At 43.3% G+C, this 26,445-nt stretch overlaps 2 protein-coding genes across 3 annotated transcripts in view; one reads left to right on the plus strand and one right to left on the minus strand.

The window, feature by feature from the left end:
- Positions 1-26,439, plus strand: POLG (DNA polymerase gamma, catalytic subunit). Its single transcript, XM_083712492.1, has 23 exons — positions 1-336; positions 1,245-1,866; positions 3,679-3,865; positions 5,091-5,258; positions 6,699-6,845; positions 7,152-7,231; positions 8,225-8,407; positions 9,099-9,250; positions 10,188-10,311; positions 11,455-11,679; positions 13,231-13,351; positions 13,663-13,728; positions 14,269-14,373; positions 15,304-15,464; positions 15,921-15,974; positions 16,461-16,578; positions 17,006-17,141; positions 17,825-18,071; positions 19,658-19,780; positions 20,854-21,022; positions 22,154-22,362; positions 22,935-23,095; positions 24,798-26,439. The coding sequence occupies exons 2-23, from the start codon at positions 1,283-1,285 to the stop codon at positions 24,860-24,862; spliced, it is 3,585 nt and encodes a 1,194-aa protein (XP_083568618.1). The 5' UTR covers positions 1-336; positions 1,245-1,282; the 3' UTR covers positions 24,863-26,439.
- FANCI (FA complementation group I) overlaps positions 24,146-26,445 on the minus strand; it is a 29,075-nt gene continuing 26,775 nt past the window's right edge. The window contains exons 38-39 of one of the 2 annotated variants that reach the window (XM_083712470.1): positions 25,728-25,853; positions 24,146-25,329 (exon numbers count right to left, since the gene is read on the minus strand). In XM_083712470.1, coding sequence (XP_083568596.1) covers positions 25,264-25,329; positions 25,728-25,853 — 192 coding nt within the window. In that variant the 3' untranslated portion in view covers positions 24,146-25,263. Of the gene's footprint in view, positions 25,854-26,445 lie in introns of both variants that reach the window. The other variant, XM_083712469.1, reaches the window with a different exon arrangement.

The raw sequence follows: 26,445 nt of genomic DNA on the forward strand, positions 1-26,445 counted from the left end.
AGTCGCGCGCCGGCGGAAGGTTCGCCTCGTGAGCTCTTGGGCGGGGCGGAGTTTGGGGTCGTGGGCAAAAATCACCTCATGGTGTTTTGGGTGCTTCGTGTGCCCACGAAAGGGGGCGGGCGGTGGGGGCTGCTGCTGGTGGTGCTGTATAGCTACTTCTCCCTGCCCCCACCCCATTTTTTGTGAGGAGGGGTAGCCTTTTTGGGGGAGGGGGTAAAATAGCCCAATTTGGGGAAGGTGATAAATTGTGGGCGCCCGTTTTGGGTTGTGGTGCTGGTGAGGAGAATAAATATTAGCTCCTTTGGGTGGCATGGAAAAGAAGCTAAACTGAGAGGGGTAGGTAAAATTTTGAGATAATCTGTAGATATATCTTTTTTTCGTTTTTGGAAGGGGGGGTGAGTTGAGAATCAGAACTATTTTCTTATGCCCTCTGGACATTTGGTGTCCAAAGTGTTAGTGGTGGTGTTTTTACTGTGTTTTTAATATTCAGTCAGAATATTAAAACCCAGTTAGATGGGTGGCAAATACTAAAATTATTGTTATCATCATCTCAAGAAGACAAGTATAATCATAATTGTTTTCATAGAATTGTAGGGTTGGGGGGGCTGTTCTTAGCAGTCACAGATATTATGGACTGCTTTTCTATTTCACCCTCCAGAGGGCTCTGGACACCTGTATTTATTTATGTGGCACATAGTTAAAACTAGGGAGCTCTCTCCCACAGAAAGTGGTGATGGCCACCAAGTTGGCTTTACAACAGGAGACAAATTCCTGGCCGCTCTCCATGGCTAGTGGGCATGATGGCTATGCTCTGCCTGCACAGCTGGAGATAGCAATGCTTCTGAACACCAGTCACTAGAAACCAGGGGAGAGGAGAGTGCTCTTGTGCTTGGGTCCAGCTTGTAGCCTTCCCAGAAACATCTGGCTGGCCACTTTGAGAACAGGATTCTGGGCTAGATTGGCAGTTGCCCTGATCCAGCAGGCTTGTCTTCCATTCCTATACATATCCTCATTTACCCTCACAAGAACCTTGGGAAGTCAGTCTGACTGAAAGATAGTCATTTGACCAAAGTCATTTTGCAAGCTTTGTGGAGGAGTGAGGTTTTGAATCCTTTGTCTGAATCTGGAACACTTGCCTAGGCGCTTCACAACTTAAATACTTTGTGCCTGGCATCTTGGGCAGGAAGATGGCAAAAATTCTACACGAAACCTCAATTCTGTTAATACTTTTTGTCTCCTGATAGATCTTCTGTATCCTCCATGCTGCTCATTTCTAGTGAAGATGAAGCGCTTGGTGTGGAATACAGGTCCATTCAGATTACGGGGAATGCAGAGATGGTCCTCGGGTTCTTCTGCCAACCGCCTGGTTCAGGAGGAGATGGCACAAGATACTGGTTCTGTCCCCAAACAGCAACGCATCAATCCACTTGGCATCCAGATGCTTTCTAAGCATCTTCATGAGCAGATTTTCCGGGGTGCCCAGGTTGAATATTCAGAGGAAGACATCCAGAAGAGTGTGGCACACTTGCAGAAGCATGACTTGTGGGGCAAAGAGACAACTACACTTCCTGATGTGGAATTGCAGCTGCCCCAGTTGTATGGGGCCAACATCGATGAGCACTTCCGTATCTTGGCACAGAAGCAGAGCCTCCCATATCTGGAGGCTGCTAAGGAACTACTTCAGTTTGGGATCCCACCAGTGCCCCTGGAGTGGGCTTGGAAATCTGGGTGGACACGATATGGACCCAGTGGGGAGAAGACAGCTGTTGATTTCCCTGATGAGCGGGCCTTGGTGTTTGATGTGGAAGTGTGCATGAATGCAGGCCAATGCCCTACGCTTGCAGTAGCTGTTTCCTCAAATGCCTGGTAAGATGCCGACAGCTCTGGTAGAAGGGTGAAAGTTTTTGTTCCTACAAACTTTGTGTAAAAATAGAACCTATTGGGCAACAATAACATGACCTAGTCAGTGTCCCACTACTTCTGTCCCCAGTGTCCCAAAATACTTTTTTCATTGTTCATTGGTTTATTCCAGTGGCGTAGCGTGGGTTGTCAGCACCCGGGGCAAGGCAAGTAATTTGCACACCCTAACCCGTGGATTTGCGCCCCCTAACCCTAACCCCCAGATGTTGCGCCCGGTGTGGCCGGCCCCCCCTGCACCCCCCACGCTACGCCACTGGTTTATTCCTATAAACTTTTTGGCCAAAGACCCCTGATCAATCAGCATCTCACATTTAATAGATCACTTCATGTTCTTATTCAGTTCTAGGTCTCATACCATAGGGCAAGGCTGGGGAGCCTCAGTTCCATGCAGCCCTCTAGGTCTCTTTCTGGCCCTTAAAGGCTCCACTTCTCACTGGCCCTGCTTCATATCCCGCCCCCCCCCCTTTTTTTTTAATGATTGAAATGTGTCCTTGCACTTTGATAATGTTTCTTGCTTCCCTGTAATTAGCTTACGGTACATAAGTACAACTTGTATTTGTTGCTCTGCCAGTGTTTGCTTTTGGTCCCACCCACCACTGGCATGTGGCCCTCAGAAGTTTGTCCAGAGAGAAATGTGGCCCTTGGGCTGAAAACTCCCCTCCCGCTTATACATCATGCTGTTATCTTTTCTTCTGGGGTTCTGTTGTTGAAAGAGTGCCAGAATGAGAATAAATGTTTCCACCTAGAGTTTCCTGGGCTTTTGTAAAAGAGCAAGAACAAGAAACTGTGCTTATGAAGAGACAATTAATGTTGTATTGGGGGGAGGGGGTTGTGTAACCTTCCTTTATATATTTGGAGGAAGCCCTCATTGTTGACTCACAAAATTCCTAACCAGATGTGTGGGTTGTGCACAGATGCTGTGGGACAGTCAGAGGCGTGTTAAATTAGAACACTGGAACTCTCACCTCCTAAACTTCTTCAAAGCAAAGTGAGAATTGGAAAAGGGGCTGCATTTTCCTTGTTTTCTTGAACTTCATCTTATGAATCCTAGTTTAGCTATCCCTTCAGTACACGTATACTGTGACCACGTTAAACTAAAATTTTAAAATTAAATAAATAAATGGTGGTGACGATTCAAAGTGTTTTCACATTGCTCTTCAGTTGGAAAAGCCCACAAAGCAACTTAAAAATTAATAAAATAACACATTATTTGCCACTATGCTTACAAAGACACGGCATGAAAGCAAAAAAGGGTTTTGGGAGGGAAGAGCCAAACAAGAGGCACCAAATTCTTGATGTTAGGTTAATATGACCATGTCCTTGTCTTCTATGGCAGTGTGATAGCTGCTGGGAACCTGATCTATTTGGACACTGCTCTGCATGCTAGTCATCTGTGTGAATGTGCCCATTTGGTTTGGACAAGCTTTACATACAGCAGGGGAACACTCCCCCAGAGCACAGGTGTTAAAATCAAAGTTGTTTTAAAAGGTAGGTGCTCCTGTAGTGTGATCTTAAGTGTGCTTGCTCCAGAGCATCTCCCACTAAGTTCAACAAGATTCATTCTGTAGTAAATCTTCTTAGGATTGTAACTTTTTTTTTTCAAAAAATGAAATTGATATGGGTGTTAAAACGAGTGCAATGCTGCAGTGTTCTTTCTGAAATTACTAAATTCTCAGATCTAGAAGGTGGGTTCACGTGTTCTATAGTGCCCTGGAAAGAGTGCTTTAGTTCACACAGCTGGGTGTGTTTGCTCCCCAGGTACTCATGGTGTAGCAAGCGACTGTTAGAGGAACGGTACACCTGGTCCAGCCAGTTGACTCTGTCAGATCTCATCCCTCTGGAAACGAGCAACAGCCTTGCCAAGCAGGATTGGCAAGAGAGGCTGGTGGTGGGTCACAATGTCTCTTTTGACCGTGCGCACATCAAAGAACAGTACCTGATTCAGGTAAGTCATCTTTGTCTTCCAATCTGTTCTGCTTACTTTCTTCTTGTATGCAAGCTGTTATTGGTGGCTGAAGGCTAGTTGTTTGTGGTAGCATGTATCAATTCAGTTGTTATAGCCATGAGCCATAACTGTTAGGAAATTGCACAACAAACAAGATACAAATAAATACTTGTAGAAATGAAGCTTAGCAGATCAAATATTAGATCTGTATTGAAGCAAAATTTTCCCCACAGCAGTTAGCTAGGTTTTTATTATTATTACAAAGTCCTTGTGAATCTTTGATGCTGCAGTTGCAAACAAAGCAGCTGTCCTTGTTTGCTTGTCCAATGATAGAGCTATGTGTTCTGCTATTGCCTTGTATCTTTAAAACCCAGCCATTGCTTCTCTGCAATCTGCTGTCAGAAGGGGTACTATTTGCAAGGGGAAATCCATACATGAGGAGGAAGGGTGATTAATGCTTCATTCACCTGCTGCTTTTCTCTCCAGCAAGGTTTCAAGCTCCTCTTTGGATCAGATGTATGAGTCTGGAATCCTAGCTGGAGAAAAAGTAGTTGTGGGAAGGAGCTGCAGGTGTAAAGAGGCAGAAGAGGGAAGGGTTAAGCACCACCCTTCCCTCCTGCTCACCACTCTGATGCTGCTTTGCAGGGGAGAAGCTGCAGTCAGAATTTCAAATCCTCAGGGTAGAGATAGAATGTATAGTCTGGGTATGAGCCGTTAGGCTAGAATTTCACCTGATAGCAGGGTAGTTAAACTGTGAACTCACAAGTTTGAATCTTGGCATCACACCCTGCCTGTGATCCCTTCCTGAAGTATCTATTTGGCTTCTGTTGGTAAGACATGATGCTGAACTTGACTCTCAATTGACCTGTTCCTGAACATACATCATAGCAAGTTCTATGTAATACTCTATTATCCTCCAGGCTGCCTCATTATTGTTGCTTACTGTATTTCCTACCTGCACTTCACCTTGAGGTCCCAAGGCAGGCTATAACAATATAAAAATATACCTGTAACTTTAAAACTAGTTAAAATAATTTACAATAGGAAGAAGAGGGTTGGCCCTCATAGCATATATATCCTAGATGTTGTAGGCTAGGGTATAAAGAGGTGTCTTTAGCATATAACAAGAGCTATACCATGTTATTTTTTGGTTTGCTATGTATGGCTCTTTGTGTAAATGAATGTCGAAATGGCAGTGTTTGTGACATTAAAACAACTATTTCAGGGCTCCCAGATGCGTTTCCTGGACACCATGAGTATGCACATGGCCATCTCCGGGCTAACAGGATTCCAACGCAGCCTTTGGATGGCAGCAAAACATGGCAAGCGAAGAGGGCAGCAACAGGTGCAGCAGCATATCAAGAAAACACGGAGTAAAACTGATGGCCCTGAGGTGAGTTGGAAAGGCACAGAGGAGTTGCATGCTAATCCCTCTGTTTCTTGACAAAGCCGCCCCAACGGCAGCACTAGATAAGATTGTAATGTACTCCAGCGTATATTGAACTAGAGATTCCCCCCCCCCCCCCAAAAGAGCAGAAGGCAGTTTGGAAGAAAGACTACTGCTTGTGGTCTGGATGCTAGCTCCTCTTTGGTCTTCGGTAAACAGATTTTTAGGATTTTATATTGTTTCGCAAACTAACAAATCCCATTTGTCTAGAGGTGACAGTGAAACAAAGATAAATGTGTATGTACACATTGAGAAGTCAAACTCCTTTCCAACCCATTTTAAGTTTTTTTAAACTATTTTTTTGTTTTGCTTTGGGTGTCAGAGTCCTTTCTGGCTCTACATTCAGCAACCTTGATCAAGTCATACTTATATATAACATGGGAACCACATTTTTAATACTCTGTCCTATGAGAGGAGTGGAGAAAGAGGTAGATAGATATGTTGTTTTTATATCTGAGGTTACATTAGCTGGGACTGAACACTTTATTTCTCTCTTCCAAAATAACTAATTGCCCTCCCTTCCTCATAATTGCATGTCTTAATGTGTACAATTTTGTCTCTTACTAAAGTTGCAAAATGCAGTTCCACCACCATGGGGTTTTTAGTAGAAGACTGACAGAGATCACCATAGACAGTTGGGAGAATTTTTTTGGCAAAAGCATTCTGAATTGGTAGTAGAGGGGAGAAGTGCAGAGCCAGCATGGAGGAGATTGGCAACATCCTAGATGTGAGAAAAGTTTTGTTCAGTAATATGGACTTCTGTTGCCTCTTGCATTGTCATTGTTTCACAGGCAATCCTCCAATAAAGGCCTGCCAAACTATAGCTATATTTCTGTATGGATGCCACAGTAAGTCTGATCTACCGATACATCAGAATGAGGTGGTGGAGGGCTGAGATGGTATAATAGATGGCTTTACTTTAGACAGAGTGATCATATTTTTAAATAGTCACCTATATATTCTTAAAAAATACATAAATAGAAAACAAACTTGGTTGACAAAGGACTAGGATAGAACCTTTCTCCCTACTGTGCTATTTTTCTCTTGGCAGGGAGGATTTTTTCTTTTGTAGAGGAGCATTCAAAATTGGAATTATTTTTATGCAGTAATGCAGTTCAATATACCATCTCAACTTTCTGCCACCTCTTTCACATGTGTAGATGAGGCGTCCTAGGACTTGCCATTTTTGTAAAGATCCTGGACTGTGTAGATGTTCTGTGTCATTCTGAGGGTTAGAACTAATCAGAATGGAAGTCTTATTCCTATAGATTGAGGACGCAATCTGATGGTTTCTTAAATGTTTTTAAATGCCTTCCATCCAAAAGTGGGCATTTTGGGGGTTTGTGGACTAGTTAGTCATTACTCTGCTGCCTTACTACCTTGCAGGTTGCCTCCTGGGACTGGGTGAACATTAGTAGCATCAACAATCTAGTAGATGTGCATGCCTTATATGTTGGAGGCCAGCCACTGGAGAAAGAAGCCCGGGAACTCTTTGTCAAAGGGAGCATGAATGACATCAGGAATAACTTCCAGGTAGGGAGATAATCTATAGGATGGTATTTTTTAAGGGAAGGAATCAAGGGACCACTGCTTGGTTGTAGAGCATATGATTTGCATGTAGAATGTTACATGTTTAAAGTCTGGCATCTCTAGTGTGAAGGAAAGAGTCTTGGTATACCTGAGAAAGATGTATGATTTCAATCTGGAGCTCTTTTGCCAGTCAGAGGAGAATACTAGGATAGATTGACCGATGGTGTGACTTAGTGGAATGTGGCTTTTGATACAGGTGTACATAATTTATTCTCCCATTCCCTCTATTCTCTCTGTCTCCCTTCCAAGGACCTGATGAGATATTGTGCCCTTGATGTCCAGGCTACTTATGAAGTATTCCAGGAGCAGCTTCCTCTCTTCTTGGAAAGGTGAGTATTTGGGGTGAGGGGTTCTGAAATGTGGAATTCTTTTTTATGGTGTGTTCATTTATGAGATAGCTTGCTCTGGGTTAGCCGATAGTGTTAGGTTGCCTTTGTGTGTCAGAAGCATCTTAGGGACAAGATGGTGTTAGATTATCAATAAACCCCTTTACATTTTACCTTGCTAGGGATTCTGGTCTCACCTTTCTTTAGATACAGATAAAACTTGCAAGGTTCAGCATGGTGGTAAAGTATCAGTACAAATCAACCAGTGTTACAATTTTGTGAGAAAGAAACAAGAAGCAGTATCTCCCCAAACATCTTAATCCTTCAGAAGTGGTACAAGTGCATATACAAAATTTCTCAGTGAAAAAAAACACAGATAATAGTTAACCAGAAATTACAATGCACGTTGGAAAACTGAGCCAAATAATTCTGGGAGTTACATCAAACAACTTATCATATTAAATAAAACGTCTGTTGTGACAGGCAGGGAGAATGTGAGGGGAAAGCTTGTACAATGCAAAAACCTGGGGGGTGGGAGTAGGCACAAAATGTCTTGTCTTTTGTGGAATCTCATTCCACCAGGTGGGAGGAATAGCCCTTGTGGGCAATCTGCCCTTGCGGACTGCCCAATCCAGGAGTAAAGAGTACAATTTTGACTTTGCTTTTAAAAAAGAGTGCCCCAATTCCAGAACTTAATTTGCTTTATTGGAATTAATGACATCCGTGCACATATGAGAGAGAGTGAAGGGGTCCATCTGTTACCCAGATCAGTGCTCTCAGCTATTGGACCTTGTTCCTAGCAATGTGGCCTCAGCCTTTCATCTACATGGATCCATCCTTGGTTCTGTCTGTTGGTCAAGCATAGTGTGACAGACTCTTACGATCTGCTTCCATTGTATGCTAAGGTCAACAAATGCCTAGTTTACATAGCTTAGTCCAGTTGCTTCCAACATTCTGGCTCCACTCTTATTACCCCCTTTTCTGTTTCTTGGTTAGGTGTCCCCATCCTGTCACATTTGCAGGGATGCTGGAAATGGGAGTCTCCTACCTTCCTGTCAATCAGAACTGGGAGAGGTACCTGGATGAAGCTCAGGTCACTTATGAGGAGCTGCAAAAGGAGATGAAGAAATCCTTGATGAACCTAGCTGACAATGCCTGCCAGCTGCTTCATGAGGAAAGGTGGGGGTATTATAATCACTGTTACAGTGCACTGCTGCTTAAGCCAGAGCTTCATAATTGGTGAAAACCTGGCTCTCCATTAAGCAGTGGCAGGAGAGAACACTATGAAGCAGAAACAGAGCTGGAAGGAGGATGCAGCACTCAACCCTCCCTTTGGTTGGGGCTCCAATTGCATGCTTGCTACATCTCAGGGAAACTCAGCTGAGGAGGTAGTCCAGGACAGAAGATGAAAAGGGGAAATATGGAAGATTTAGGATGCACGCACATCTGCCACATCTCCCCCTCATCTTTGCAGTTGGAGAACTGGGTTCTCAGACCACAGTTTCAGCTGACATTTAGTTCTGGCATTAAAATCTGTAGTATGCTTGGGGGTGGGGGTGGGGGCAATTCCCCTAAAAGAAGATTGCAAGGTTGAGATAAAATTGAGACTGTGGGTTTTGTGAAATGCAATACTGTTTCATTAGGCAGACTACTACTCAGTAAAGGAATTTGTTTGGCACAGTTTCAGCAGTGGGTGCATCTAGATAAACTGAGAAGTTGTTGCTATGACATGGTGGAGGAAAGTACCCTTTCAGCTCCTCTCCCTTGCTGTAAATAAACAGGAGCTTGTAGACTAAGATCTCATTGATGGAAATTGAAAAAAGCATTCTTCAAATTAACCTGTTGTGGTTGGTCTAATGTATCAAAACAGGTACAAATCTGATCCCTGGCTGTGGGATCTAGAGTGGGATCTCCAGGAATTTAAGCAAAAGAAGAAGAAAATTGGGAAGAAGAAGAATGAAGGTGGTAATGATGAACTGCCCAAAGCCGTGGAAAAAGCCTCCATGCTAGAGTGGCAGGAAGGTAAGAGCATCATCATAATTGACTACTAGCTTGCTAGCACACAGCAAATCGCAGATGTCCCCACTGTCTACTGGCAGTTGTAATCTTTCTCTCCTAAATCTAAATCAGAAAGAAAGAGAAAGAAGATACCTTAGATGGAATGAGATCTTTTGTCCATCTGGTTTAGCATTGTCTGTACAGATTGGCAATAGCTCTCCTGAGTTTCAGATAGAGTCTTTACCAGCTGCACCTGGTGATGCTAGGGGTTGAACCTGTTACCTCTTGGATCCAAAGCATGTAATCTACCCTTGATCCAGATCCCTTCCGCTAAGCTGTCCTTGCAATTGGGTAGGAGCAAGCAGCTTTTAAAATCTTATTTACGAGCCTGAAATACATACCTCAGCGTGTGTGTATTGCAGGCTGAATGTTTTGCATCCAGCGCTCAAGAGATTTCAAAGTACGATAGTATTACCAGAGAATCTTAAAAAGTCCCAAGATCCCAGAAGTGCTGTTTTAAAAAGGGTGTCTGTGTTTTTTCATTTTTATTTATTTGTTAATTACAGTCTTGGAGGATAAATATGGAATACACAGGTGTTTGGAGTGCAATATAGAGGCAGCGGAGGAACATAAGAACTATGGAGTGTTACGGAGCTGACACATTTCAGCAAGAAAACATTTCTCTCCTGACCATTAAAGTTACATTTCTACTCTTCCCTAGGCTACTGTGCATTAAACACTCATGTATTTGAATTCCTCTTGGCCACTAAGACTTTTAGAAATTTGCTAGCTGTCAAATTCTGCATTGGATTATAGGCTTTGCAGGCCACCGAATAACTGCGTCCACGTAGATTCTTAAGCCATTTGATGTAATATGTACTGTAGTTATAAAACAGCCTTGTCAACAACTGTACTCGTTGAAAAAATAATTCCTTTCTGATTTGTTGTGTCATGGAAACAGATCCGGGACCCCCAACTGAAGAGGAAGAACAGCAACTTCCCGAGAGCCGATTGTGCTTGGACCGTCTGAAGGGGACTGTAGCTTTGCAGCCAAAGAGACTTCAGCACCTGCCTGGCCATCCAGGGTGCGTTACTAAAGGGAAGTTGTAGACAGTGACCCTTCTAGGACCTTTTGTTCATCTCTTTGTCAGGAAGAAGGATTCCAGTTTAGTCTTCTAATATGTTAGTTTTCTATGTGCATGGATTTTTTTAAAATAGAGCATTTGCCCACGAGAGCCTCCACCTGTTATCAAAAGTGTGCAGCTTAGACATAGATTTACCCACGTTCCTGAGAAGTAGACCTACTTTACAGTTGGCATTTAAACAAGGGTAAAATAAACTTTAACATTCCTGTCATGCTGAGTGGATGTTTTTTGTCTAAAAGTTAGAACTGTTTGATTTACAAGATGATTGGTCAAACAACCACTTATTTGTCTGAATTATTCCGTTTGCTGTGAACATACAGAATTCCGTTGGCAAGGTCACAGGCCTATGTAGTATAGTGAAGATTACGGGTGGCTAGCTTACAACCCATATCCAACCCTCACAAAAGTATTTTATGATCCCCAAGTCTCTCCAAATTCAACCTCTTCTAAAAATGATTAAATTTAATAATGAGTGATTAATAATTATTTTCAATAGTGTAGAATAGCTGGTGGGAAAGTCTCTCAGAAGGCAGCCTTTTGAATGGCAGCTCTGGCCACACCCACTTCTTACACTGGCCACACCCAGTTTCACACTTAACCCCTCCCCCAAGGGTTGGCCATAAACCAGTGCAGCCCTCAGCCTGAAAAAAGTTTACTACTGCTGCTTATGAAGCATTGCATTGTAGAATGGAAGCCCCCCCCCCAATTAATTTCCTGCAATGAGACATGCTTCTATGTATTCAAACTCTCATAGTAGCTAAGTCAATGCCATCCAGGTTATAATGTATTGAGAAGAGAGTCAGCAACCAGAGTCTCCCATTAGCGGCTCGATTGGAAAAGTTCTCTACTTTAAAAAAGGAGCAGGCCACCTGGAAGCATCAGTGACAGAGGAGGTAGCTTTTGTTAAACTGAGTAAAATCAACTCTGACAGGAGATGTAATTATTATTTAATGGATTTCCATACAGCTACTTGGTGAAGGCCTTTGAGCAATTTGGTATAAAATTTAATCTGAACAACCAATTATCTAACATTATTGAGGAAAGCTTTATGTTGACTTTGTGGTCTACTCTCCCCTTGCATAGGTGGTATCGTAAGCTGTGCCAGAGACTGGATGATCCCAGCTGGGTGCCTGGGCCCAGCCTTATCAGCCTTCAGATGAGAGTGACCCCAAAGCTCATGAGGCTCACCTGGGATGGCTTTCCATTGCACTACTCTGAGAAATATGGTTGGGGTTACCTGGTGCCAGGGAGGAGTGACAACCTGCCAGAGGGGACTCCAGATGCTGACTTGCCTACTTGCCCCTTCAGGTAAGAAGTGCATTCTGGGGTGAAGAGAGCAACAAAGCTGCCATGGTCTATAATTGTATAATATTAGTTGATGCAGTGCAATCAGTGTATGCATTGCATCATACAGTCACACAAAAAAGAGAGGTCCTTACCCTAAGGAGTTTATAGTTTAAAATTGTTGAGTTTGCAGTGGAAGGCAGCAAAGGAAGAGGTAGGACACAAAGGTAACAAAAGAGGGGAGAATTGTTGATTATGCTTAGTGAATAAAGCACTACTGAGTCTCTGCCACCAGAGCTATACTTGGAACCCAAAAGAGGGGAGAATTGTGAGAGGCAAGTTTTAAAAAAAGGATGAAGGTGAGCAAATGCAGTTGCATGCATGGTTCCCCAGGAGATTCACTTCCTTTCGTAGCCCATTTGTTGTACCCTGCAGGCGTGATGACTTTAATCTGCTTCCGACAGTTTAAATCTGCTTCCGACAGCAGTTGCCTCCAAAGACAAGCAGAGAAAGTGCTCTCAGCAGGAGAGAGCATCATTTATTCACTTTGGTACCTTTCAGGGATCATCCAGGTGGATTTTTCAGGGTGTGTTCTGCAGCATATATTTACGCAGTAGTAGTGGATTTATACTGGATTGTCCACACATCATTCCATTTCATTCATTGTTCTGTGATGCTTTCCGGTTCAAAGAAAGGGGGTGGGAAGAGTTCAGTTTAGAAATCTGTGACTAAAATCAGTGCAAAAGGTTCAATCTGCCGTCTTGATTCAAAATGACATCCAGTTGTCTCCCAAAATAGATGAAAACATGCTCTTTGATCTTAGGAGCAGTAATGCAAAATTTGTTGTTGTTGTTTTGAGCAGGCCCAAGGTAGATGGTACTTCCTCGGGCTGCCTACAGCTGTGTCCCATTCAGCTGCACTCAGCACACACAGTTCTGGGTATAACAGATTTGTTGAGTTTCCCAGGGGGTCCAAAAGATGGGGGTAGGGCCCCCCACCACTCACAGCTCTTTCTTCACCCCCTCTGCATCCTCCTTTCTTCCTTCTCTTCTTTCAGCCTCACAGTGAATTGCAGTGAGACGTAAGAAATGTTCCCTAGCCCTGGAGAATGACATGTAAGAGCTAGGCTTTGTAAAGCAGGGGTGGGGAACTTCAGACCTGGGGGACCAAATTCCAGGCCTCTGTCTGGCCTTCAGGACTCTCTCCAGGCTACTCCATCCTTCAGTTGTTTTGCCTGAGTGGAATTTGTTCATGAATGGCAATAATGCCTCTTACTTGTCTGGATGTAGAAATGTCAGCATAGGAGCATCTCACTTCTGTATGGCTGAACTATAGCCAATTGCAAAAAGGAAATATATTTTTAGGTCTGATATTTGCAAATGAGTAAAGGTGTGAAGTCCTCAACATCCTTCAGTGAAAAACTACTTTCATTAAAGTGAGCAGGCCCAGTGCACCAATCTCCTTGTTACGTAACATTCTTGTGGCTAAGTTTAGCATTGCTTTGCAAATGGGGTCAAGAAATAAGACAATTTGCTGTATTCAGTGAAAGCAAAACTACTTTCTCCTTAACTGTAGGGTTATTGAGCATCTGTACCGTGAACACTGCAAGGAGAAAGGCAAAGAGCAACCTATCTCACTGGACACCACGCTGGAAGAAGAGCTCATGTTAACAGAAAATAGCACTTTCTGGCATAAGGTACAAATTGTGTGTCTCAGAGCTCTGATACATGATCATTAGAATTATGTGGCACAGTTTTTGCTAAACTGTACAATTTCAGGTAACTGGTAAAGGCATTGAATAAGTGATTTCTCTCCATATTAAAAAGAAAACTCGCTGGATACAGAAAACTAGCATGTCAAGGATGAAGCTAAGCTAGGTTTCTACACGCAGAGTTTTTGTTTTGTCACTTGGGAAAGACCTTCTTGGTCAGATGAGGATCAGGAAAATGAGTAGATGGAGGGGAGAATGAACTTAGCTGTTAAAGAGATTTCTTTCCCTCATGCCAGGTTGAAGAGCTCAGCCGTGCGGAGATGGAGATGGATTCAGATCCTGTAACCAAGCAATTTAGCGAGGTAATGGTATACCTCCTCAAGAGAAAAACAGTAATTGAGGGGAAATCAGTACTCATGTATTGCCTAAACCTGTGTGCTTTGAGTAGTGGATCTTGAGACTGCTGGGCGAAAGCCCGAATGAGGGGTTCGTCTGATTGGGGAGGTAGTAGGAAGAGCGTTCCCAAGTGCCCCAAACCCTTTGTCTACTCCAGCAACCCTGATCTTAGGTATAATGGGAGGGGAGGAACCATAGCAAATCAGTGGCATCAAGCATTGCAGAATTTTGAAAGCAGCATCAGGAGTTCCTAGAAAGATTGAGAGGGATCTATTTTCCCAACTTTTTGGTGACTGTTCCTCTTAAATATGACAGAGGTGGTTGAGGCCCTGCTGGCATGAATGGTAAAAACATCATTCAGATAGCTAATCAATAATGCTTCTCTACACGCTTTTCGCTTTGCCTTTATGAGGTGGGGCATTCTTACATCTTGAGTTGTCTATTTTGTTTTCTTGTACATCCTTGTACATTCAGGTCCAACTAACCCTACATTGGTTTGCCAACAGGATGAGCTGGACCATTCAAAGAGTCATCCTGATTATCACCATGGCAATGGTCCTTACAATGAGGTCAATATCCCTGGGTGCTGGTTTTTTAGGCTACCTCACAAGGTGAGCAGGAATTTCTTGTATATAGAAATAAATTGATAATTTTCTCGAGTTCAGTTAATTGAACTTTAAAATCAGAAATGCATTAAAGTATATATGCAATAAAGTGTCTGTGATATATGGAGGATGTTAAACACCACACAGGGAACATTCCCCCACCCCCTTGAGTATACACTAATTTTCCCCCACTTGATTATTTTTCTTTTTTCTAATATCCTTGTAGGGGGGGGGGGGAGAATGTAGTTATGGTTTTATAGACCTCTCAAGGCTATGCACCTTTGCCACTGAAATGAAGCCTCTTACTAAATTCTATTGGAAATGTAATATTTCTTTCCTGAATAGAACAAAGTATGTGCAAGAGGTGCCACGTGTTCAAACCGGCCTGGAAAATGCAGTTTGTGACCTAGAAGTCTTTACAGTGGTACCTCGGGTTACATACGCTTCAGGTTACAGACTCCGCTAACCGAGAGGTAGTGCTTCAGGTTAAGAACTTTGCTTCAGGATGAGAACAGAAATCGTGCTCCGGCGGCACGGCAGCAGCAGGAGGCCCCATTAGCTAAAGTGGTCTTCAGGTTAAGAACAGTTTCAGGTTAAGAATGGACCTCCGAAACGAATTAAGTACTTAACCCGAGGTACCACTGTATCCTTATTGCCAGATGTTCTGAGTGGTGTTAAGGATTGTTCCTTGGGAAAGGAAATGCATCCTACCCATGCTCCAAGGCATTGCTTCTTTAACATTTCACAGTGTTAAGGAGGCCATAATCCTGTTGTCGGAGTCGCTGCTGGTCAGAATAGATGCTGCTGGACTGGACCATTAAGGGTTTCTGTAAAGCAACTTCATATGTAGTAGGGAGGAGGATTTTATGCTGGCTAATCCCGTTTTATAACCGATACCTTGAGCTAAAGCAAACTTCCATCTCCTGCTGTTAAAAGGATGGGAATGAAAACAACGTTGGAAGCCCATTTGCTAAGGATTTCTTGCCCAAAATGGAGGATGGCACCCTGAAAGCTGGCATAGGGGCCACAGAAGGGACACAAGCTCTTGAAATCAACAAGAAGATCTCCTTTTGGAGAAATGCTCACAAAAGAATCAGGTGAGGGGTGACTTCCTTTGAATTAAATTACCAGTCTGCAGAACTGCATGATACTTTAATCCCCGCTCCCATGCTGTATGGTGATAATTCAAGTTCTGCTTTCAGTACCAAGGTAAATGTGCTTCTTGTGCCATGAAGTGTTCAGTTTGTATACTTTACTCCAACCTTTAAATTTTAATCTTTGCAACAAGAGAGGAGCCCCTCCCCTGAGTCATTTTCAATTTGGTAAGAGCTCAGGGGAGCTAGTTACTTGGTGGGGGGCTTGGTATAGTTCTTATTACTAGGCTTGTTGAAACTTGGGTAAAGCGCTAGCTTAGCTCAATTCTTCCTTTCATGGCCTGCTAAGGGCTTGAGACTTGGTGTGCTCAGGCAAGAAGACAAGGACCAATGCAAGACATTAGTTCTTTAGCTTCTGCTGTTTGCTTTCTGAAGTTTGTTTCCCTTTTGTTTTGTCAGTTCCCAGATGGTGGTGTGGTTGAAGAAAGGGGAGCTGCCTCGATCTGTGACCAGGTACACATACAGAGATGTTCTCAAGGTCATTTTTTTCCTTTTATTTCTTCCCCACTTTCCAACCAAATTTAGTTACCAAAGTGACTTACAACAAAAATAATGATGATGTTAATAATAATAATAATAATAATAATAATAATAATAATAATAATAATAATACAATATGATTAGGGATGCATTCACAAGTCTCTTCTGATCTCTGGGAGTAGGTAGTGTGTCTAGGTTCCAAATTTTCCAGGTTATTGGATTCCAAGCAAATGTCAGAGATGTATATTACCTAAGGGGTAACAGCCAGTTAAGAGTGATGAATGTTCATGAACAGCTGCTGAGCAGCTACTCCAGCAAAATCTTTTCGAACCCTTCATCGCTGTAGGATGTGTCGGTTTACCTGCAGTCTTAGCTGTTCCTGTCAAGTAGCTACTTGATCACTAGCAAGGCTGGCGTCCTCATGTTATATGAAATGGACTCACCCTGATGTTTCTGTAGGCACCCAGACTACGACGAGGAGAATAGCTATGGAGCCATCCTGCCACAGGTGGTAACTGCTGGGACAATAACTCGTCGAGCTGTGGAGCCCACCTGGTTGACAGCCAGTAATGCCAGAGTATGTATGGATTTTCTAATGCTTTTTGTGCTTACTGAGAGAGAGAAACTGAAATACAGTTGCCCAAAGATATGTCCATCCTGCTTTTCTTGTCCATAACGAGAATTCCAGTCTATAAGAAATAGACACCTTTGGCTAATTTACAGGAATAGAGAAGCCATTCTGGCAAACATAATTTATTGGTTCGTTTATTCATTACTACAAAGTCCAATTAGTTTATTAGCTATTTTGATTTTTGGAGCATTGATTTTCAATTACCAGCTCAGGCTATCACTGCTGTAACTAGAAGATTCTGTAATAATAGATCCATGAGCAGGAGAGTGCTATTGCACTCTGGGCCTGCTTAGCCACTGTGTGAACACAGTGATGGACTAGGTGGTTCTTTGGTTTGATCTAGCAGGAATCTTGTGTTCTCTGTGTCTTGCAGACTGACCGGGTGGGCAGTGAGTTGAAAGCTATGGTCCAGGCCCCTTCTGGCTACCATCTGGTTGGAGCTGATGTGGATTCCCAGGAACTTTGGATAGCAGCTGTCTTGGGAGAAGCTCATTTTGCTGGCATGCATGGTGAGCATTTCCACTCACAATGACCTTTCCCTGCCTGTTCCTTCAGCAGCTGATAGTCAGGGGTATACTTACTGCCTGGGAATGTGAAAGCTCTATTCAGCTATCAGAGCTAATGCTGTTTTTGAAATACAGTTTTTTATTGTAAATTTTTACAGTACAGTGAGTACGGAAACTGCATATTAGAAATTCCACTTTTCGCCTTCTTCAGACCAACATATCTCTTTAAAATAATTTATAGGGGTCTAGAGACTTCCATATGTGTTCTAAGCTCACTCAACCAAGGAGGACAAATGGCTGGCAGTTTAATTCTTTATTGACAAAAGCAGACACTTACAAAAGCTCCTAAGGTGCACAGAATACACATGCACACACACTTCTGGCAGCTGCGTAGCTGGCATTTTTTCCAAGCTTGTGCCCAGGCTGAACAGTTGGAGCAACAGTGGGGCATCCCCCAGGGCTTAAGTACCATTGTCCGACAGTGTGCATTATGGTATCTAGGCAACCATAAGGACTACAAACTTGTTTTTAATTGACATCTGAGGTTCTGAGCTCCATTTTGTATCCAGTGCCATATTTTGTTCCTGTACAGAATTACGGAGATACACCTGGCCCCGTTTCACTCCAAGGCCTCTTTTGTCACACCCTCTTAAAGACCACACTAACCCATTCTTTCCCCACCAAAGGCAGCACGGCTTTTGGCTGGATGACCCTTCAGGGGAAGAAGAGCAATGCCACAGACTTGCACAGCAAGACGGCCTCCACAGTGGGGATCAGCCGAGAACATGCCAAAGTGTTCAACTATGGGCGCATCTATGGGGCAGGGCAGCCCTTTGCAGAGCGCCTCCTCATGCAGTTCAACCATCGCCTGACACAGCAACAGGCCAGTGAAAAGGCTCGCCAGTTGTATGTTGCTACAAAAGGGATTCGGCGGTAAGGTGTGCTTGATTTTAAAAAAATTGATCAATTAAAACAACTCCTTTTATTTGGGCAGTGTATTTTTTAAACAACAAAGAATTGATTAAAAATACTACTGCCTGTAGTTTTTATATCTGGAAAGAACCATTCCATCTCATCTGGGGGAAATGGCTCTTCTCTGGTGGTACCTTAGGGTAAGTCCAGTCTCATTCGTATTTCCTTTGTCTTTGAGAATGTCAGTGAACATAGTAGAAGAAGAAGAAGAGTTTGGATTTGATATCCCGCGTTATTACTACCCTAAGGAGTCTCAAAGCAGCTAACAATCTCCTTTCCCTTCCTCCCCCACAACAAACACTCTGTGAGGTGAGTGGGGCTGAGAGACTTCAAAGAAGTGTGACTAGCCCAAGGTCACCCAGCAGCTGCATGTGGAATCATAGAATCATAGAGTTGGAAGAGACCACAAGGGCCATCGAGTCCAACCCCCTGCCAAGCACTCCTGACATATGGTTGTCAAGCCTCTACTTAAAGACCTCCAAAGAAGGAGACCACCACACTCCTTGGCAGCAAATTGCACTGTCGAACAGTTCTTACTGTCAGGAAGTTCTTCCTAATGTTTAGGTGGAATCTTCTGTCTTGTAGTTTGGATCTATTGTTCCGTGTCCGCTTCTCTGGAGCAGCAGAAAACAACCTTTCTCCCTCCTCTATGTGACATCCTTTTATATATTTGAACATGGCTATCATATTAGCCCTTAACCTCCTCTTCTCCAGGCTAAACATGCCCAGCTCCCTTAGCCGTTCCTCATAAGGCATCGTTTCCAGGCCTATGACCATTTTGGTTGCCCTCCTCTGGACACGTTCCAATTTGTCAGTGTCCTTGAACTGTGGTGCCCAGAACTGGACACAGTACTCCAGGTGAGGTCTGACCAGAGCAGAATACAGTGGAGGAGCAGGGAATCGAACACGGTTAACCAGATTACGAGTCCACTGCTGTTAACCACTACACCATGCTGGCTCTTGACCACTACACCATGATGGCTACTTGACCATAGCGATGGTCAAGTAGATATTGGATACTTGGACTTTCAAACAGCTTTTGGTGCAGTACTGCACCAAACTCCCGAGTAAGTGTAGCAGTCATGGGATAAGAGGACAGGTCCTCTTATGGATCAGTCACTGGTTAAAGAATAGGAAGCAGAGCTTGGGAATGAATGGGCAGTTCTCAGAATGGAGAGATGTAGAAAGTAGAGTCCCCCCAAGAATTGGTACTGGGACCTGTGCTTTTGTTCATAAATGATCTGGAATTAGAAGTAAGCAGTGGGGCGGCCAAGTTTGCTAGTGACACCAACTTTTTCAGGATGATAAGAGGATATTGTGTGAGGAGAGGGGGGATGTTTCTTTCCCAGATCATGTGACTTAGCGCTAAACAGTTTACCCCCAAGGCTATTTGCTCACTCTAAGTACCTGTTTGGCTCCAACTTGAACTATTGCCTGAACTGCCATGATGAAGGTCCTACTTAGTTTGGACTTTGGGGGTGTTTTGTGTTGGCAGTTTTGGGTCCCTCCCAACTCCTGTGGTTTCTTATTCCATTCTCCTCTTACAGCTGCTATCTGTCCGAGGAAGGGGAATGGCTGGTGAAAGAGCTTGGCATCCCCGTAGAAAGGGAAGAGGATGGTTCTGTGTCCCTGGAAGATGTGCGGAAGATAAAGAGAGAAGCAGGAAAATGGTAAGGTGTTTTCTACTGGAAGGTTATGCTTGAGCTAAAGCCAGGGCTGTTGGCACTAAAGTAAAATAAAACTTTTTTAAAAATCAAAATTCTGTGCCATGGTCATCTAAACTCTATACCACAAAAATCTACATGCTTCTGCTCCATTTTACTCAGTTCCTTCTCCTGCTGGTCACAGACAAAGGCAAAAGGTTATGTAGGCCACTGAAGCCTGGCCACTGGAAAAATTATTTAGCCATCCTTGTGGCTTCTGAGTATCACTAAGCACTCTTAGCTAAAGGATCACAAATGTGTTTTGGAAAATGGAAATCCTTGAGAAGCTGAAGCCTCTCCCTTCTTTCACCACATAATGTCCTCTCCCCCCCACCACCCCCGTGGTGGGGTGGCATATGTGCTGTAGCTCTTCAGTCCTCCTTTGGATTTCAGAAAAGTCTCTGGTGCTTTGCAGGTTTATGTGATACCATAACATAACTGGGTTGTGAACAGCCATGGCCTTTTCTCCTGAAGATGATGAACTTTTAGAGATAACTTTTGACGTTCTCTCTTTCTAAAGGAGAGTAACCCAAAACAGATTATCTGTTCCCATTCATGGTCAAGGCACAGTTTGTGCAAATAAGGCAAGCTTGAAGCTTCCATAAGGAGGAGTCCTTCTCCCTGCCCCACCCCTTGCCTGCTCGAGACAAGGCATTTATCTGAGCAACTCTATCACTGGGCTTTAATGCCTTGCTTTTGATTAACTTGAATTTTTCTTTCTCCACTCTAAGCACTTAGTGGTACAGGACCCAGGGTTTATATTTTGGGTGGTGGCTTTAATTTGTGAGGCCTACAAGTAGAGGCTGCTACAAAACTTCTGCAATGTAAGTGGGAGAAAGAGAGATGTCTAATGGAGAAGAAATAGGTGGGCTGGAGTTCCAGTTGCATTTTCCATGCTGCAGAGAAAAATGTCAGGAAGCGGGTAGCTGGTGACAGAGTAAGTACAATCCATGCACCCGGGTACCTGCACCTTGACAGATCCCTAAACAGAAGTCTGTTGCTGAATGGCTTGTTCAGCTCTTACGTTCTTCATATTGCAGGTCTCGAAGGAAAAAGTGGGATGTGGTGAACCGACGAGTGTGGGCCAGTGGGACAGAGTCTGAAATGTTCAATAAACTGGAAAGCATTGCCATGTCAGAATCTCCTCGCACCCCTGTGCTGGGCTGCCACATCAGCAGAGCATTGGAGCCAGCTGCTGTCAAGGGCGAGGTGAGAGGGAACCCTCTTGACTCTGAATTCCAGCCCTTGCTTCAATACAGCATGTTTTGGTGGCAGCAGTAACTGCCCAGCTTGCATTGCAAGGGTTTTCACTGGAAAAGTGGTATTAGGAAAATGGGAAAGGGAAGATGGAGGTATCTAGCCAATGACCAGCAGCATGTAGGAACAATATTTCATTTAAAATCTCCAGCTGCCTGTATGAAGCAGAGCGTGCAGCTAAAACTCTTGCTGTTGGGTGTTTTTCCATGGTGTGCTTCATGCCACACACAGCATGCCAATATTCATGTACATGTGATTGTGCATGCTGAAGGCGGGAGGGTGGGGTGCATTCCTTTCCAGGTCTATGATTGTGGAGAAAGGCTGAGAATGATTCTGGCAGCCTTCCCAAGAAGAGCAAGAGCTGTAATGGAGGATTTCACTGCCTGCAGTGAGTAAAAATCACCACTAGACAACCAGGCAGCAGAGATCTACAAGGGTTAGTAATTTATTACATAACAACAACAAAAGCAACACGTATTTGCAGGAGGTTGGATAGTAGCAATTGTTAACCTAGTATTGTAATTCTTAAAAGTTACAGTGGTACCTCTAGTTACGAACTTAATTTGTTCTGGAGGTCCGTTCTTAACCTGAAACTGTTCTTAACCAGAGGCGTGCTTTCGCTAATGGGGCCTTTTGCTGCCGCTGCGCCGCTGGCACACGATTTCCGTTCTCATCCTGGGGCAAAGTTCTCAACTTGAGGTAATTTTTCCAGATTAGCGGAGTTTGTAACCTGAAGCATTTATAACCTAAGGTGTTTGTAACTCGAGGTACCACTGTATTTGCAAGGTGGTTGTGCTTTTTGGTTATCTGCAAGTAGTGTAGCAAGCTATGTCGTGGATCAAGTGTTTGCAACAAGTTGTCTTTTCCATGCCAAGTGCTTTCATTGTATCTGTATGAGCAGTGCAAACACCAAGCCACCTTAAAAATGTGTTTGACAAATTCATACATTGTGTAGTAAAGATCAGGGCTCAGTAGTTTTCAGGGGTTGTGTGCACTGGTATGCTGGTCATGCTTTTCAAGATGCAGGCAGCCAACAAGAAAAGCAAGAGGTTTACAATAGAAAACAGTATCTCTCTCTTCCAGTTTATAACCAGCAGAATAAACTGGGTGGTCCAGAGCTCGGCTGTAGATTACCTGCACCTGATGCTTGTGTCAATGAAATGGCTCCTTGAGGAGTTCAGCATTGATGGGCGGTTCTGTATCAGCATCCATGACGAAGTGCGATACCTGGTGCAAAGTGAGGATCGCTATCGGGCAGCTCTCGCCCTGCAGATCACAAACCTCCTTACACGGTAAGCACCATTTTTGTAATGGCATTCCACAGGCCAATGTTCAGGATATCTGTTCAGCTGGAAAATAAGGGATTGCCTGACAGATTTCTTATAATACTAGCCTACCTTCCATGGCTGAGAGCCAATGTATGAAGCACTTGGGAAAGCAACTACCTAGAGAAGACATAGTATCAAATTTGGGGTTGTGGGGCTCTCCAAATCCTTGCAATATTTTTTCAGGGTTGAGTGAATGAGGTGTCCATCCCATAATGTATTAAGCCCTGTTTCCACCTGGGAGATGTGAGGAACCACATGACCAGCTTTTATAGACTGTCCTCTACTGGTGTATCACTCCTGTCCTTGCCTCATGTTCCTGTGAGTTCTGGCTGGGGGAAAAGCCCTGACTGTCCAAGGCATTATGCCTCTGAATTTCAGCGGCTGGCAATCACAAGTAGGGAGAGCACTACTGCACTCAGGTGAGAATTGTAAAAGCATGTGAGGATTTGGGCCTGTAGTTGATGTGATAACTGAAAGCTGACACCTTTCAGAAGAATTTCCTAAATCTGTACTACTTGCATTGCTTGTATTTTCAGGTGCATGTTTTCATATAAACTGGGTATTCAAGATCTGCCTCAGTCAGTGGCCTTCTTTAGTGCTGTGGACATTGATCGGTGCTTAAGGAAAGAGGTGACAATGGATTGTGTCACTCCATCTAACCCAACAGGGATGGAAAGAAGATACAATATTCCCCAGGGTGAGTATTGTGCCACATTCTTAATTCTAGAGAAGCTAGCATCTCCTTTTCTCACAGAAATATTATCTGAATCCTGTTGTGCTACTACTGAGTAATAATTTATGTCTACTCATTGGAATAGCCATATAAACCAGGAGCGCCATATATATTGATCCACTTTGCATATAACACTAAGCCAAACCATGGTTCAGAACCAGTGAGTGAGTTCCTGGAATGAAGATCATAGTTGCTGTGCTACTTCCCAGCAAAGGGTAGCTTGTCTCTCATTCTGGATTAACCAGTTTGTCTAGAGTGAGGCAAACAACAAGACTGGCTTCAGACGCAATATGGGAAGCACAACAGCAAGACTGGCATGAGCACAACAGCCGTGATCTGCGCTTTGGGAACCATGACTGTTCATTTGCACTAAGCCATGGTTTTATGTGCTAACTAGACCATCCCCAGTGGTTTCAGCCAAAAACTTGTAAATATGTCCTTTTAAAGCCTTCCAGTTCAACAAGGCTCTGCTTGGATCTCCTTTCTCCAGAATTTGTCCTTGGAGTGAGTCCAGGAGCCAGGCTTGCACTTGCATATTCCCTTCGCCATAGAAAGAAAAGAGTGATCAAATAGATCCCTATCTGCTTCTGTAGCACTGGGGTTGCCACTCCTGCTTGTGTTGCTCTGCTACCCCTTCTTGTTTACACAAGCACCATCACTGTTGCAAGGCTCATTCCCTTAATGACAAGCAGCCCTCATTCAGCCAGGCCACTCACTCATTTGGATCTCGGGCTTCCTTGTTGTGTGTGCACATGCAAGTAGGCAGTCGTGACACAGGGGACATGGGAAGGCCTTCCTGGGCCACCTGCCTGTGGTTTGTGTTGCTGCCACAAGAACTGAGTATGATAACACCTTACATTGTTGTGCATGACGAAAAACAGCCCTATTACCCAGCAGAAAACCTCACTCAATTCACTGACACTTATACTTAGATAAGTATGCACAGCAGCCTTAGTTTCCCACAGAAAGGAGCAAGTCCATCTTCACAATACCTGTGGGATGTCCCAGTCAATCTTTGTTTCTTTGCCCAATGTAACATTTTATTATGCTTTGATACATTTGCATAGGGAAGCCGTTCTGCAACATCTGGCTTTCCCATATTGCTTGTTCTCACTCCATCAGCTCTAGGCTTGGTATCCAGCCACTGACTGGAAATAGTGCAAAGGTACAGTGTAAATAACAGAGTGCTTACAAACACTTCAAGATGAAATCTTGTCTCACAAGTAGTAATTAAGCTCAGCATTTGACATAATCACTTTTTAATTGGCATGAATTAATGAGTGTTTAAACAACTTATAACTAAAGCTTGTTAATTATTGAGCTGTAATGGCAATTTTGTTCCAACTATGACAGCTTGAGAAGAAACCACTGCAGGAGAAGGGTTCATGTATTTTATTAAATTAAGCTCTGGCAGGAATCCTTTAAAGCAAATCTTTTAGGGAAAATGCATTTTAGAAAAATGGCAGTCATTCCTAGATTTGGGAATATTCTCCACCATTCTCTTGTAATATCAGTAGTTTTGGAATAAACAGTGGTGTTGATTACTTGTTCTGTTCCCTTCCCAGCTTGCTAGCTATTTCAAGATCAACAAGTAGATCTCAAAGTGGTTTTCAGTATCTATTATGTGGCTGGGAGGTGTAAACATGACTTATTTAATTTCTTTCAGGTGATGCTCTTGATATATATCAACTTCTCAAAATAACCAAAGGGTCATTGCAGAAACAAAAATAGGGTGCAAGGCTTCAACTGACGGGAAACCTACCAGCTCAGTGAATCCTCCCAGAAGCAGCTTAAGCAAGGAGACCTGCCCACTCCCTGTGATTTGCACTTTTTTCACTGAGAAGAGGGAGAAGACTTCGGGGCTATCATTAAAACAGGCTACAGCTTCAAAGGTGAATCACTGACAGAACATCCAGAAGGACAGATTTCACTTTAACTGGGCTGTGCCAGGATGGTTATTCAGCAGCCTGTTGTGGTACAAGCATTCAGAGAATTGCATGTCATTCGTATGGCAAGCAGAAACCTAATTAAAGCCCATCTTAAAAATGAGGCATTCATCTTTCTCCATTAATGCTTCACAGGGCAAGCAGAACCAAGCTACAGTAGTCACTTGGGAATGACCAAGGCAGCTCTTATTTTTTACGTTGCCTCTTAGTTTTGGGTTCCTGGCTGGTGTTGGATTGGGTAGAAGCAGTGTTCTAAAAGAGATGAAAACAAGCTATTAGTAAATGCGCCAGAGGAGTCCTGAGTTACTGAAACACAATTTTAAAACCTGCTGTTTAAAGCAATTTTTACTCGGAAAAACACCTCTGGAAATTAACTTCTGCTAGAAAAGTGCCATGTTCTTCATTTTTGTCATCTCATTAGCGTTCATGTATCTTCCTCACCCCCACAGAGGCTGCTGAGACTCAGTGGTGAAATTGAGTAGTCAGGATGATGCAGAGGGGTATTGCCATTGTACAGAAATGGGTATTTACCATTAGCATACAACTGACAAAGCTTCATATGAATTTCATAGAAGGTACTTTGGAAGTACAGATTTACATTTATATTGGCAGAAAATAGATTGCATCTTTTTAGAATGTCTACTACTGACCTGGTCGTTGGCTGGCTCATTCTCCCTATCTTCAGCATTCTGTTCCTGTAGAGCATTCTCCAAAGTAGACACATTGATACGGAAGTCCCGGGAGGTGCTCAGTTTCATATATTGCATCAGGTTGACCTGCAGCAAGCAGCCCAAGGGGTAGTTAGAGTGAAAGCTTGTACCACCTATAGGCATAGCTTATGAAAACTTAAAATAAGTTTATACACAACTTTTCATCACAAGTGATCTCAAAGCCATTTACATTCTGAAAATCACAGAACACGAATAGTAAGATATCAATAGTAAAACAACAGTGTCAAGGCTCAGAAAGCTAGTGAAAACATGTACTTTTTTGTGCCAAAAGTGACTCAGACTATACCAAATCAATATTATAAATATTGGATACATAAAGGAGCAGGCGTCCCTTATTCTAAGATCTATATCCCTGATGAACAGCACTTTGAAGCACAGAAGGAATTTGTTTAATTATTCCTAATATTACTTTTATTCTTTTTGTCTGTATTCTTTGCAAACGGTAGACACAGGCCTTTCTGGATTTCATCTTGGGTTCTAACAGATGTGACTCATTGCACCAAAGTACTTGATAAAGATTTCCAATTACATATACAAAATGTATCTGATAAATGAGTAGTCTATTCAGCAGGGACAGTCCCTTCATTTGAACTGCTTGGCTTTTTAAGTGTCAGTATAAATAATAATTCAATTTCCT

Source organism: Podarcis gaigeae (assembly GCF_964106915.1).
Source record: "Podarcis gaigeae genome assembly, chromosome: 14".
Taxonomy (NCBI): Eukaryota; Metazoa; Chordata; class Lepidosauria; order Squamata; family Lacertidae; genus Podarcis; species Podarcis gaigeae.

What these genes read in the sequence shown, in the direction of transcription:
- POLG (XM_083712492.1), top strand. Translation starts at nt 1,283, where the DNA reads ATGAAGCGCTTGGTGTGGAATACAGGTCCATTCAGATTACGGGGAATG. An exon ending in GCTGTTTCCTCAAATGCCTG is followed by an intron (nt 1,867 to 3,678) that starts GTAAGATGCCGA and finishes TTTGCTCCCCAG; the next exon opens with GTACTCATGGTGTAGCAAGC. An exon ending in TGACAGCCAGTAATGCCAGA is followed by an intron (nt 16,579 to 17,005) that starts GTATGTATGGAT and finishes TGTGTCTTGCAG; the next exon opens with ACTGACCGGGTGGGCAGTGA.